This window comes from Mesoplodon densirostris, chromosome 4 (genome assembly GCF_025265405.1).
Source record: "Mesoplodon densirostris isolate mMesDen1 chromosome 4, mMesDen1 primary haplotype, whole genome shotgun sequence".
In the NCBI taxonomy this organism is placed as follows: Eukaryota; Metazoa; Chordata; class Mammalia; order Artiodactyla; family Ziphiidae; genus Mesoplodon; species Mesoplodon densirostris.
Genome location: NC_082664.1, coordinates 69,466,446 through 69,479,562, shown reverse-complemented (window position 1 = coordinate 69,479,562; position 13,117 = coordinate 69,466,446). Strand labels below are relative to the sequence as shown.

Below are 13,117 nucleotides of genomic sequence, written 5' to 3'. Positions count from 1 at the left end.
CCACCTGGAACCATAGGTAATAGGCCAGTGTAATTCTGTGTAAACATGTATATGGAATTGCCGGGTCATAATAACTGTGTTTAACCATGTGAGGAACTGCCAGATTGTTTCCAAAAACAATGTAAAATGCACCATTTTACATTCCCACCAGCAGTGTATGAGGGTTCTGATTTCTCCACATCATTGCCAGGACTTATCTGACTTTTTGATTTCGGCTGTACTAGCGGGTATGAAGTGGTGTCTCATTGTGGTTTTGATTGCATTTCCATGATGACGTAAATGATGTCAAGCATCTTGTCTTGTGCTTATTGGCCATTTGTATATCTTCTTTGGAGAAATGTCTATTGAGATCCTTTGCCCATTTTTTTTTTTTTTTTTTTTTTTTTCGGTATGCGGGCCTCTCACTGTTGTGGCCTCCCCCGTTGCGGAGCACAGGCTCCGGACGCGCAGGCTCCGGACGCGCAGGCTCAGCGGCCATGGCTCACGGGCCCAGCCGCTCCGCGGCATATGGGATCCTCCCAGACCGGGGCACGAACCCGCATCCCCTGCATCGGCAGGCGGACTCTCAACCACTTGCGCCACCAGGGAGGCCCTGCCCATTTTTTAATTGGGTTATTTTGCCTTTTTACTACTGACTTGTAAGAGTTCTTTATATAATCTAGATACAAGTCCCTTATCTTGATATATGATTGCAAACATTTTCTCCCATTCTTTGATCTTTTCACCTTCTACCTGGTGTCCTTTAAAGTACAAACCTTCATTTTTTCTTTTGTTGTGTGTGCTTTTGGTGTCATATGTAAGAATTCTTTGCCAAAGCCAAGGTCATGAAAATTTACTCCTGTGTTTTCTTCTGTAGGTTTTATAGTTTTTGCTCTTACATTTAGGTCTTTGATCCATTTTGAGTTAATTTTTGTATATAGAATAAAGTCCAGCTTCATTCTTTTACATATGGCTATCCAGGTTGTCCTAGCACCATTTATTGAAAAGACTATTTTTCCCCCCTGAGTGGTCTTGTAATAGAGGGAGGCAGTGTGCAGCCCTTAGCACGAAGCCTTTGCTGGGTGCCGTTACTGGGCAACCCATTACCAGGCAACGGTTACTGAGAGACCACTAACTAGAGCCGGGGTTAGGAGGTCCTGCTCAGTCATTGGTCGGCAGAGTGGTGGTCATCAGGCTGAGTGAGGTAAGAGGCGGATCCTGGCCTCCTCCCTGGAGCCCTCCAGCTCACCTAGCCTCAGGCCAGCGGATGAGCTGGAGGGCCCCAGGGAACAGGCTGGGGGCTGTGTCCTGCAGGGCTCTAGAGCCCTCGCCAAGGCCACCCACTGGCCAGGCACAGGCCTTGAGGCGGCAGTGAACCTCTCCCCGATCCTTGCCTCCATGACCTGATGGCGGCGGCAGTCTGCATGGGACACAGTCTGCAGGACCTGGCCCCCGCCTTTTGGGCGGCCTGAGGAGCCTGAGGGCCAGTTGGGTCCTGGGTGCCTGGCTCCCTCAGCGATGACAGCTGGGCAGGGTCTGGGGACCTGGCCCTGAGGGAGCCACCAACTGAGATCTGCCTCCTCTTAGCCAGGACCTGGACCTTGGAAGGTGAAAGTTGTGCCTTGGGACCTTGCCCTTTCTTGTCAGAACAGAGAATAACATTTGTTTGGTGGAGATTTACAGGAACATGGTTACCCGACCATGACCTGACCTCAAGAACAAAGGATCTGACACCAAGAAGTTTGCAACAATTAACCAAGCCCTCCCTCACTTCTCCTATAAAAAGGTCTTTGCTGAAAGCTTTCAGGGAGTTTGGGGGTTTTAAGGCATGAGCCACCCATCTCCTTGCATGGCCCTGCAATAAACCTTTCTCTGTTCCAAACTTCGACGTTTCGGTATCGTTTGGCCTCACTGTGCGTTGGGCACATGGACTTGTGGTTTGGTAACAGCCTTGGCAGGCTTGTTGAAAATCAGTTGACCATACATGTATGGGTTTATTTCTGGACTCTCAACTCTATTCCGTTGATCCATAGGTCTATCCTTGAGCCGGTACTACACTGTAGTAAGTTTTGAAATCAGGATATATAAGTCCTCCTACTTTATCCTTTTTCAAGATTGTTTTGGATTTTCTGGTTTCCTTGCAATTCCATATGAATTTGAGGATCAGCTGTTAATGGCAGTTGGATTCTGATAGGGATTGCATTGAATCTGTAGATAAGACGAAAATACTCCCCAAAACTTAAGACTATTAAGTCTTCTAATCCATGACGTGGAATGTTTTTCTGTTTATTTAGATCTTTTTCTTTCAACATTTTTTGGTTCTTTTGCAGTTTGTTGTTATTTTCAGAGTTTAAGCTTTGTATTTCTTTGAGGTTTACTCCTATGTATTTTTTATGCTATTATGGGTGGAATTGTTTTCATTTCATTTTTGCAACTGTATAGAAATCTGATTGTTATATATTGACCTTGTGTCTGGCAACCCTATTGAATTCATTTATTAGTTCTGATAGTTTTTTTGTGTGTGTGGATTTTTAGGACTTTCTATACACAAGATCATGTTATCTCTGAATACTTAGTTTAACTTCTTCCTTAACCTATCTGGAATGTTTTTCTTGCCTAACCACCCTGGCTAGAACCTCCAGTATAATAGTTAATAGAAGAGTCCAGAGCAGACCTCTTTATCTTCTTCCTAATCTTAGGGACAAAGCATCCAATCTTTCACCTATGGGTTTTTAATAGAGCCATTAATGTTTAGTAGCTGCTAAGCCATGTAGTTTAATTATCCTGAGAATTCTTTGTTTTTTAATCCCATTTGGTCTTACTGTTTCCTTTGTTCTGAGTAATCTTCATCTTCATCTTCTTCCTATCATTCAGCCCCATTCAGGGGAAACTGAGCTAGTAGGTCTATGACAGCCTCCCTCATGACATTGGAAACCCATGTTAGTGCAACCTTGTAGTATGAAACAAAACTTATGGCTTATGCCTACAAGAGACTTGTAATTGAGAATTTATCTAACATGGCACTTGATTTATACCAGTTCACAAAACAACGGGCACGTGCCATTTTTGTTGGGGAGGCAAAGAAAATACTATAATGATTCTAGGTGATTTATTTAGTAATGATGTTAGTCTAACTTACAATGTAACTGCTATTTGGTATAACACTGATGTACTTGATAAAAATTAATTGGACTGATTTTTAACAAGACATTTGATAATACTGATATCAGTGACCAAATGTATTGGGAATTTTACTTAAAGCCACCACAAGTTGTTCTTTTGATGGAAGGTGATTAGCTAGAGAATTAACTAGATTTAGTTAATAATTAATTGTTACATTGAATCAAGGTATTAGTACATTAGTTCAATTTTTAATGGAAGGAAGAAATATCACATTTGTGCATAATTAAGAATAAATTTACACTGAAATATTACTAAACTGCAGTGTTAAAAATTAAAGCTATACCTACCTTACTGGATGATACAAAAGATTAGAATTTTTGTGTTTATCTTTGTTTTTGTATTCTATAAATGCTATAAAAGATGAAAAATTATGACAAATAATTAGAATTAAGAAAGCTTGTCAAGGGTGGAGAGGGAATGTACTTATATAAGCACAAGATTAATCTTAGCTAGTTAATATACCCTGTGCTAATGTTTGGCCAACCCTGAATGAAATGTATTAACTAGTGTTTAAAATAGGCCTGTGCTAGGGTTCAAGATAGACTAGGGGGCAACTTGCACTAGCTTGTCAACATTATTTAATGGAAAATGTAAAGATTGATTTGCACCTGGTTTCTGTCATGTTTTCTTGTTTCTGCTGTTAAGCCTATTCACACAGCCTGATTCCGGCTATGTGATCAGAGAGGTATAAAAGACCCTTCCTTGGACAAGACTGGGCTCCACTGAGACCAGGGTATCTCCACTGTATCTTGGTGGTTCACAACTGAAAATGAAATGTGTCATATTACTGAGATGGGGTCCTGGGAGCTGTGCCTAGAAGTTTGGGACCCCTCTAATGTTTCCCTATACTGTGACCTCTACCCTTTTGTGAGTATAGCCTCAAGAATCCCAATTATATGACCCTATTTAATGGCTGCACGTACCATCTCATTTTGAAGAAAAGGAGAGTGAGGTGTGACTTTCGTTTTACTTGCTCTCAGAGAAGGTCAGCTAGAACATTTATTCAGCCAGCGATGTTATTCGGCTCATACATCACAGAGAAATGTCCTTATCTTGTATTACAAAGCTGTAATTCTTTTTGTTCCTGATTAATTAATCATATTTGCTTTGTTATGGAATAAACTTTTTACTTTACAAAAAAAATCTTACAAATTTACATTCAAGTTCACAATACATCTAAGAATTTCAGCATTAAGAACTTACCAAATTCTCCAGTCAGAAAGTTTTGACTGCTTGTAATTGGGTTCCAACATTCTGTCAAAATTCAGAATGAAATTCATAGACTTACAGAATGGAATAGGGTATATTAAGGCATAGATACTGTATTATCACAAATGAGTCTGAAATGACAGTCCATGCTACTCACACCATATCCTACTTTCAGCGTAACAAAACTTGAAGAATGTTTTCTTCAAGTAGTTACAGATCTTACATTGGAAGAATGTTGGCCTAAGATTTTATAAATGTGGCTCCCATGAAATGTGTCAGTAATCACATTCCTTCTATTTTCAGTGTAAATGGCACTAGAAGTGTACCTACCACCTATATTTTGAAGAAAAAAAAAAAACTATGCCCATCTCACTCCTTTATTTCATGTACTTTTAGGATAGACATGTGTACACTAAAATCCAATACTCCCCCCCAAAAAAATTAAAACTTTTAAGAATAACAAAAAGTCTTATTAGGTTTAACACCTCTTGAGAATATTGAAAATATTACTTGTTACTTGTATCTGAGTTCTGTATCTGATTTTTTACAGGGGAAACAAGGCAAGCACATCTTATATGGCTGCAGTGAACTTTTTAATGCTACACAGTTCATAAAACAGGTAAAATGTACTTTTTAGTTTGTTTCTGTTAGCATACCCTAAGTTGCTGTTGATATTTTTCAGAAGAGAGCAAGATAATCATGTTCTTCTGAACCAGCTGAAACTAAAAGCCATAGAGCTAAAAGAATGTAAGGTTTTACCCTGGACAACTATAAAGGAAACTCTTATAAGTAACATTATTTCCATTATCCCAAATATATGAAAAGGTAAATTTAATTCAGAAAATTTTTAATTGGAGTAGTGTTACTCACTTAGGCTAAATTGATTTCAGCATTTCCTTGACATACTGTCCACTTTTCTGACTTTGCCGAGCTGAGAAATTAAGTAACCTTATTAAGGGGTTGTATGTGCTCAGTAGATACAGCAGAATTACATTCACCTTGAAAGTTAATGACAGCAGTAGCTGAGGTGTACAGTCTTTACATTCTTTTACTATTGTTTCCATGACTGTTCTCAGTAATTACATTAACTTCAACTTTTAAAGCTTAAACTACCTGAGATGCTCAATAGGCTGACCAATAATATCCATTCACCTTTGCCTTGGCTGCCATAAAAATCATAACTGTACCCTGTGCTCGTTTTTAGCAGCTCTTCCTAGCATCTTTTTCTAGCACAAGTTTCTTGCCCATGTTAAATGGTTCTTGTATTTTTAACCTTAATGTGGTGGCCCAGTGGTATTATGAGAATTTCAGACATACAGAAAAACTGAAGAGAATTTGCATTGAACATGTGCATACTCCCCATTAACATTTTATTGTACTTGCTTTATAAGATACCTGTCCATCTTTCCATTCTTCATTCTATTCCTTGCTCCACCTGTATTAATTTCAGAGTAAATTGTAGCTATCAGTACACTTCCCCTTAATACTTCATTGCCAATATCATTAACTAGATTTCATTATTTGTTTAGTTTGTTGTTGTTGTTGTTTTACCTTTGGAGATAAAATTTACAATAGTGAAATACACGTATCTTAAGTGTACATTCCTAACTTTGTCAGATGTTTCCTTCACCTGAGTATAACCCAAACCCCTATCAAGATACAGAACCATTACACCACAGAGTTCCTTTATGGCCTTTGCCAGTCCTTGCTCCTAATCAAAGCCTGCTCCCAAAACACTGTCTTGATGTTTTTCCACCATAGATTAGTCTTGCCTATTTTACAACTTCATGTAAATGGAATTTTTCTTCATTAGGTTAACTAGAAGATTCTCAATTTTATTAATACTTTTAATGAACCAGATGGTGTTAATGCTTATTTTCTCTATTTGTTTTCTTTTTTATTTAACCCTTAAATTTTTTTTTGAATTTTACTTATTTTTTTTTACACTGGAGGTTCTTATTACTTATCTATTTTATACTCTATTTGTTTTCTGTTCATTGGTTTCTACTTTTTATTATTTCCTTTGTGCTGATTACTTTGGGTTTACTTTGTTCCTCTTTTACTATCTTCTGATATTGGATAATCATTAAGTCATTAAACTTAGTTTTTCTTTTCTAAAATAAACATTGAAAATCATAAAATTTAAACTCTTGCCAGACACTGCTTTAGCCACATTCTACAAATGTTGATGTTATGTTTTTATTACCATTGTTGGAAATATTTTTAATTTACCTGGTAGTTTATTCTTTAGCCCATGTATAGAGATCTATTGTTGTTTCAAGTATTTGTGGGTTTCTAGATATCTTACTCTTACTGATTTCTAATTTAATTCCCTTTTTGTCATAGAATATTCTATACATAAGTTCATTATTTCAGAATTTATTTAAATTCCTTTTCTGGCCCAATATATGGTCTATCTTGTTAAGCACTCCATATGCACTTAAAAAAGAACATGCATTATGCAGAAGTTGAAGGAAGAGTTCTATAAACATTAATTTGGTCAAGGTAGTTGATAGCATTACTTAGATCCTCTATGTCTTTTTTTTTTGGTCTAGTTCTATCAGGTATTGAAAGATTGGTATTAAAATCTCTGACTGTGATTGTGGAATTGTCTCTTCCTTTAGTTCTGTCAATTTCTGCTTTTTTTGTGTTTTTAAGTTCTGTTATTAGGTACATACAGACTTATGATTATTGTATATTCCTGATGAATGGATTCTTTTATATGCAGTATTCCTCTACATATCTGGTAATGCTCTTTGTCTTGAGGTCTGCTTTATCTGACATTAATATAGCCACTCTAACATTCTTACACTTAGTTTGCATCTTATAACTTTTCCATCTGTTTACTTTCAACTTGTCTATGAATTTATATTTAAAGCATATATCTTGTAGGTAGAATATAATTGGATCTTGTGTTGTTTTTTTAAACCATTATACAGTCTCTTAATTGGAGTCTGTTGGTCTATTAACATCTAATGTAATTATTAATATGATTAGATTTAGGTCTAGCACTTTACTATTTCCTCTGTTCCTCTTTCCTACCTTTCTTTGTATTATTTGAACACTTGTTAGAATTCCACTTTAATTCATCCACAGATTTTTTTTTTTAGCTGTAACTCTGCATTACAAATTTAGGGTTGCTGTGTTATGCCACTTGCATTAAATGTAGAAACCCTGCAACCATACATACCCTCAACATTTATGCTGTGATTGTCATATTTTAGATCTACATAACATCATTAACCTCACAAGACAGTGGACAGTGTTACCATTTGTGCTTCAGTCATGTTTATAATAAAGACATAAATCTTTGCATTTATATGGATATAAATTCCAGTGCTCTTCATCCCTACTTATAGGTTTTTTTTTTTTGGCTTGGCTGCATTGGGTCTGTGTTGCTGCATGTGGGCTTTCTCTAGTTGCCGCGAGCAGGGTCTACTCATTGTTGCGATGCATGGAAATTCTCATTGCAGTGGCTTCTCTGGTTGCGGAGCACAGGCTCTAGGTGCGTGGGCTTCAGTAGTTGTGGCACGCAGGCTCTAGTGCACAGCCTCAGTAGTTGTGGTGCACGGGCTTTGTTGCTCCGCGGCATGTAGCATCTTCCCAGACCAGGGCTCAAACCTGTGTCCCCTCCATTGGCAGGCGGATTCTTAACCACTATGCCACAAGGGAAGTCCCCCTACTTATAGATTTTAATTTCCATCTGTTGACTGAAAAACTTTTAGCATTCACTGTAGCTCTGGTATGCTAGCAGTGAGTTCTCTTAATTTTTTATTAGATGAAAATGTCTTTATTTCACCTTTATTCTTAAATAATTATATATATACATATATATACACACACACAACTGTACATATATACATATATATAAATATTTTTTCTGGATACAAAGTTCTGATAGACAATTTTTCAGAACTTCAAAGATGTCAGTCTGCTGTCTTCTGTCCTTCATTGTTTCTTATAGGAAGTCAGCAGCCATTCAGATCAGTGTAAATTTTTTTTTAACATCTTTATTGGAGTATAATTGCCCACTTTTGTCTCTCCTTTTGGGACTCCATTTACATTTATGTTTAACTTTTTATAGTGTCCCACAAATCCCTGAGGATTCTGTTCTTTAACGTCTATAAGTTGCTCTGTCTTCAGATTCAATAAGTCTTCTTCTGTCTCCATTCTGCTGTTTGATGTATTTACCAGTTCTTTAATTTTCACTTCAATTTTTTAAAAATGTATATTTTTATGTTGAGATTTCCTTTTTTCATTCATTGTGAGCCTATTTTTCATTATTTCATTGAGGATATTGTCCTAGCTACTTTTAAAACGTGGTCTACTATGGGCCCACCCTTGGGGTCCAGTGGTTAAGACACTGCACTTCCAATGCAAGGGGCACAGTTTCGATCCCTGGTTGGGGAAGTAGGATCCCATATGCCATGCAGCGTGGCCAAAAAAAAAAAAAACCCTGGTCTATTAATTACTACACATGGATCATCTCACTGTTGGTTTCCATTGTCTTTCCCCCTAGAGAATGGCTCCATTTTCCTGTTTCTTCATATATTTACTAATTTTAGATTGTATCCTTTACACTGTGAATGTTATATTTTGGAAACTGAATTCTATTTCTCTGAAGAGTGTTGGTCAGACCCAAAGTTCAAACTCTGTCTCTGGGGCAGCAGTTTAAATCTCTCTTTAGTCTCTTAGGCAGTTTAGTCTCTCTCTCATTCATGAGTGGTTCAGGGTTTCGCCATAGATTTAGGAAAAGTCTATATACAGATTTTACGGCTCCATCACATTGGCCCTCTCCAGGATTTTCCCCTCACTTTCCAGTAGCTTTAGTTGCCCCCAAACTCTTTCCTCTGGTTTTTCAGGCCAGAAAGACTGCAGGTTTTCTGTCAGTTTTAGCTGCCAGTATAGCACCAACTGTGGCCTGCCTTCAGGCTAAGAGCCACAGAACCAGAGAACTCAGTCTGTGCTATTTCCTCCTTCCAAGTGTTGATTCTGTTCCAGAAGCCACCTGCTTTCAGTTGCTTCCCATTGCCTACAGGTAGTTGGTTTTTGTATGTTTAAAGTTTATAATTTCTATCTCTCTCTCATAGACTTGGTGCAATAGTTTACCCAGCCTTCCAGAATTGAAAGCCTTTTCCCTTCCTTTTAATGATCTTTAGAAATATATTAAATATATTTCTAATTTCTTTTAGAAATAAAATATATAGAAAAGTGAGCTATCAGCAGTAAAGTCACACATGATGTTGTTTTTCTTTACATTTTCATACTGAGTTAATATTAATTTTTTTATTCTCAGGTTTTTGTTTTCCATTACTTGAATTTACTCCTATATAATGTTTACACATCTTTTTGCCATGACAGTTTTTAGATATCTACGAATCTTAAACATTTGAGTTAGTGGTGAATACTGAATGAAAATGTATTATTCTAGAAATGCAGTGCATGAAGTAGAAAGCCTGGATTTTACTATGATAAAAGTGTGCATTTAAGGTGTTTACAAATATAATTCAAGCCCAAGTTTCTTTGTGATAAAAAACAGTAATATTTATGATTTTATGTTTTGTTTTTTAGCTGTCACAACTTGGACAAAAATAACACAGAAGAAACTTAACATGAGAATCTATTTAGAACTTGGATAAGTGTAAAAAGGCAAAAGAGCCAGATGTTTCATTTCTTCATATCAATGTCCTAACAGTGAAACTTAGAGTTATTTTTTAATTTTTAAGGAAATTCTATACTTAATATAATGCGTACTGATTAAAACAATAAAGCATTTCAGAAATAAATTTTAACATTGTACATTATCTCTCCTGTTATGTTTGACAAATGAGAAAGAAAGTACTTTGGAAGGAAGGAAAGCTGTCTGAATATAATGTTAAAATATTAATATAATAACCAATATGTTATGATTGAAGCTAGTAAAAGTTTAAGAATGTAATATACAAGTGTTATTTGATTGATTCATGAATCTCCTACATCTCCTAAATTGTATGCATTTATAATTGTAAAATTACCTTCCCATGGTTTGTTTCCCATGTTGCCTCTAGGTTTTATAGCCACTTGAATGTCTCTTCTCTGTCTGGCACACCTATGTACATTTTATCACATAAAATCCCTCCTTTATATAATGTCAAAAGTCAAACATTAGCAACATCTGGAACAGACAAATACAAATCATTTATCTTGTAAAGTTCTAAATAATATGTAAAAGTAAGTGTTAAATTTGATTCTAACCTTCCTATCTGCCTGGCACGCAGCACTAAAAAGGAATGTTGATCAGTCTTATATCTCAAGGCAGTCATAAGATAAAAGCAAACCAATCGCTCCAGAGAAAAAAGCTGTTCCTATTATAAAGGCCAGGGAGCTTTTCCTCTTAATGAGCCTCATCAAGAGAAATCTGTAGTGTTACAGACAACATCCTGATAATAGATAAAACAACAGATTAATTAACAGAACTGCTTCTTTCCACACCCCCACCTACCATGAGTCAGTGCTGTCGTACCAAAGCACAGGTCAAGAAAAATAATTCTAGGTGGGTAGTGGTTGGCTAATCTGACTTATTCCTGGGGTGAAATTTAAAGCATGTTTGGACTGCTATAACAAATTACCATAGGCTGGGTGGCTTATACAACAAACATGTATTTCTCACAGTTCTGGATGCTGGGAATTCTAAGATCAAGGTACCAGCAGATCCACTGTCTGGTGAGAACCTTCTTCCTGATTTGCAGACAGCCATGTGTCCTCACATGGTGGAGAGTACAGAGCAAGCTCTGGTCCCTCCATCCCCTTCTAAAGGCACAAATCCCATTGTGGGGACTCCACCCCATGACCTCATCCAAACCCAGTTACCTCCCAAAGACCCTACCTCCAAATACCATTACATTGGGGAAAAGACAGTCTCTTCAATAAATGGTGCTGGGAAAACTGGACAGCTACATATAAAAGAATGAAATTAGAACATTCTTTAACACCATACACAAAAACAAACTCAAAATGGATTAAAGACCTAAATGTAAGACCTAATACTATAAAGCTCTTAGAGGAAAACATAGGCAGAACAATTTTTGACATAAATGGCGCAATATCTTTTTTGATCCGTCTCCTAGAGCAATGGAGATAAAGACAAAAATAAACAAACGGGACCTAGTTAAACTCAAACGCTTTTTTGCACACAAAGGAAACCATAAAAGAAATGAAAAGACAACCCACAGAATGGGAGAAAATATTCGCAAACAATGTTACCGAGAAGGGATTCATTTCCAAAATTTACAAACAGCTCATGCAGCTCAATATCAAAAAAACAAACAACCCAGTCAGAAAGTGGACAGAAGACCTGAATAGATATTTCTCCAAAGAAAACATACAGATGGCCAACAGGCACGTGAGAAGATGCTCAACATTGCTAATTATTAAAGAAATGCAAATCAAAACTACAATGAGACATCACCTCACACCAGTCAGAATGGCCATCATCAAAAAGTCTACAAACAATAAATGCTGGAGTGGATGTGGGGGAAAGGGAACATAAATGTCCCTACGTGCAACCTAAATGTCCATCAACAGAGGAATGGATAAGGAAGATGTGGTACATACATACAATGGAATATTATTCAGCCATTAAAAATAATGAAATAATGCCATACTGCCATTCACAGCAACATGAATAGACCTGGAGATTATCATAATAAGTGAAGTAAATCAGAGAAAGACAAATATCATCTGATATTGCTTATATGGGAAAGCTAAAAAAAATTATACAAATGAACTTATTTACAAAACAGAAACAGACTCACAGACTTAGAAAACAAACCTATGGTTACCAAAGGGGAAAGGTGGGGGGGAGGGATAAATTGGGAATTTGGGATTGACATATACACACTACTACATTGAAAACAGACAACATACAAGGACTATATAGCACAGGGAATTCTGCTCAATATTCTGTAACAACCTAAAAGGGAAAAGAATTTGAAAAAGAATAGATACATGTATATGTATAACAGAATCACTTTGCTGTACACCTGAAACTAACACAACATTGTAAATCAACTGTACTCCAATACAAAATAAAGATAAATACCATTACATTGGTGATTAAGGCTTCAGCATTTGAATTTGTGGGAGACACATTCAGTCTATAGGACTACATCTGTCAAAGTGGCTGGCACTCAGGGCTTCAGGAGAGACCATTATGCAAAGACAATAAGGCTAATCAAGGTGATAAGCTACAGAGGAGAAAAGGCAATGTCCCTGTCTCCTTAGAAATGGAGAAGTCAGACTCTAAATAAATGTTCAGGGCTTCCCTGGTGGCGCAGTGGTTGAGAGTCCGCCTGCCGGTGCAGGGGACACGGGTTCGTGCCCCAGTCCGGGAAGATCCCATATGCCGCGGAGCGGCTGGGCCCGTGAGCCGTGGCTGCTGAGCCTGTGCGTCCGGAGCCTGTGCTCCGCAACGGGAGAGGCCACAACAGTGAGAGGCCCGCGTACAGCACAAAAAATAAATAAATAAATAAATAAATAAATAAATAAATAAATAAATGTTCAGAATGCTCTTTTCTTGTTACCTTTGCATTTTAAAATGAGTTAGGGTCAGAATGGCCATCATTAAAAAGTCTACAATTGAATGCTGGAGAGGGTGTGGAGAAAAGGGAACCCTCCTTCACTGTTGGTGGGAACGTAAGTTGGTACAACCATTATGGAAAACGTTATGGAGTTTCCTCAGAAAACTAAAAATATTGAATACAATTAC

General features: G+C 37.2%; 1 protein-coding gene across 1 annotated transcript in view; it reads left to right on the top strand.

Annotated features, from left to right (window-relative positions):
• Positions 1–10,163, top strand: part of SCFD1 (sec1 family domain containing 1) — a 133,045-nt gene extending 122,882 nt beyond the window's left edge. The window contains exons 24-25 of the mRNA XM_060096357.1: positions 4,922–4,990; positions 9,943–10,163. Coding sequence (XP_059952340.1) covers positions 4,922–4,990; positions 9,943–9,966 — 93 coding nt within the window. The 3' untranslated portion in view covers positions 9,967–10,163. The remainder of the gene's footprint in view (positions 1–4,921; positions 4,991–9,942) is intronic.
• Positions 10,164–13,117: the final 2,954 nt, after the last annotated feature.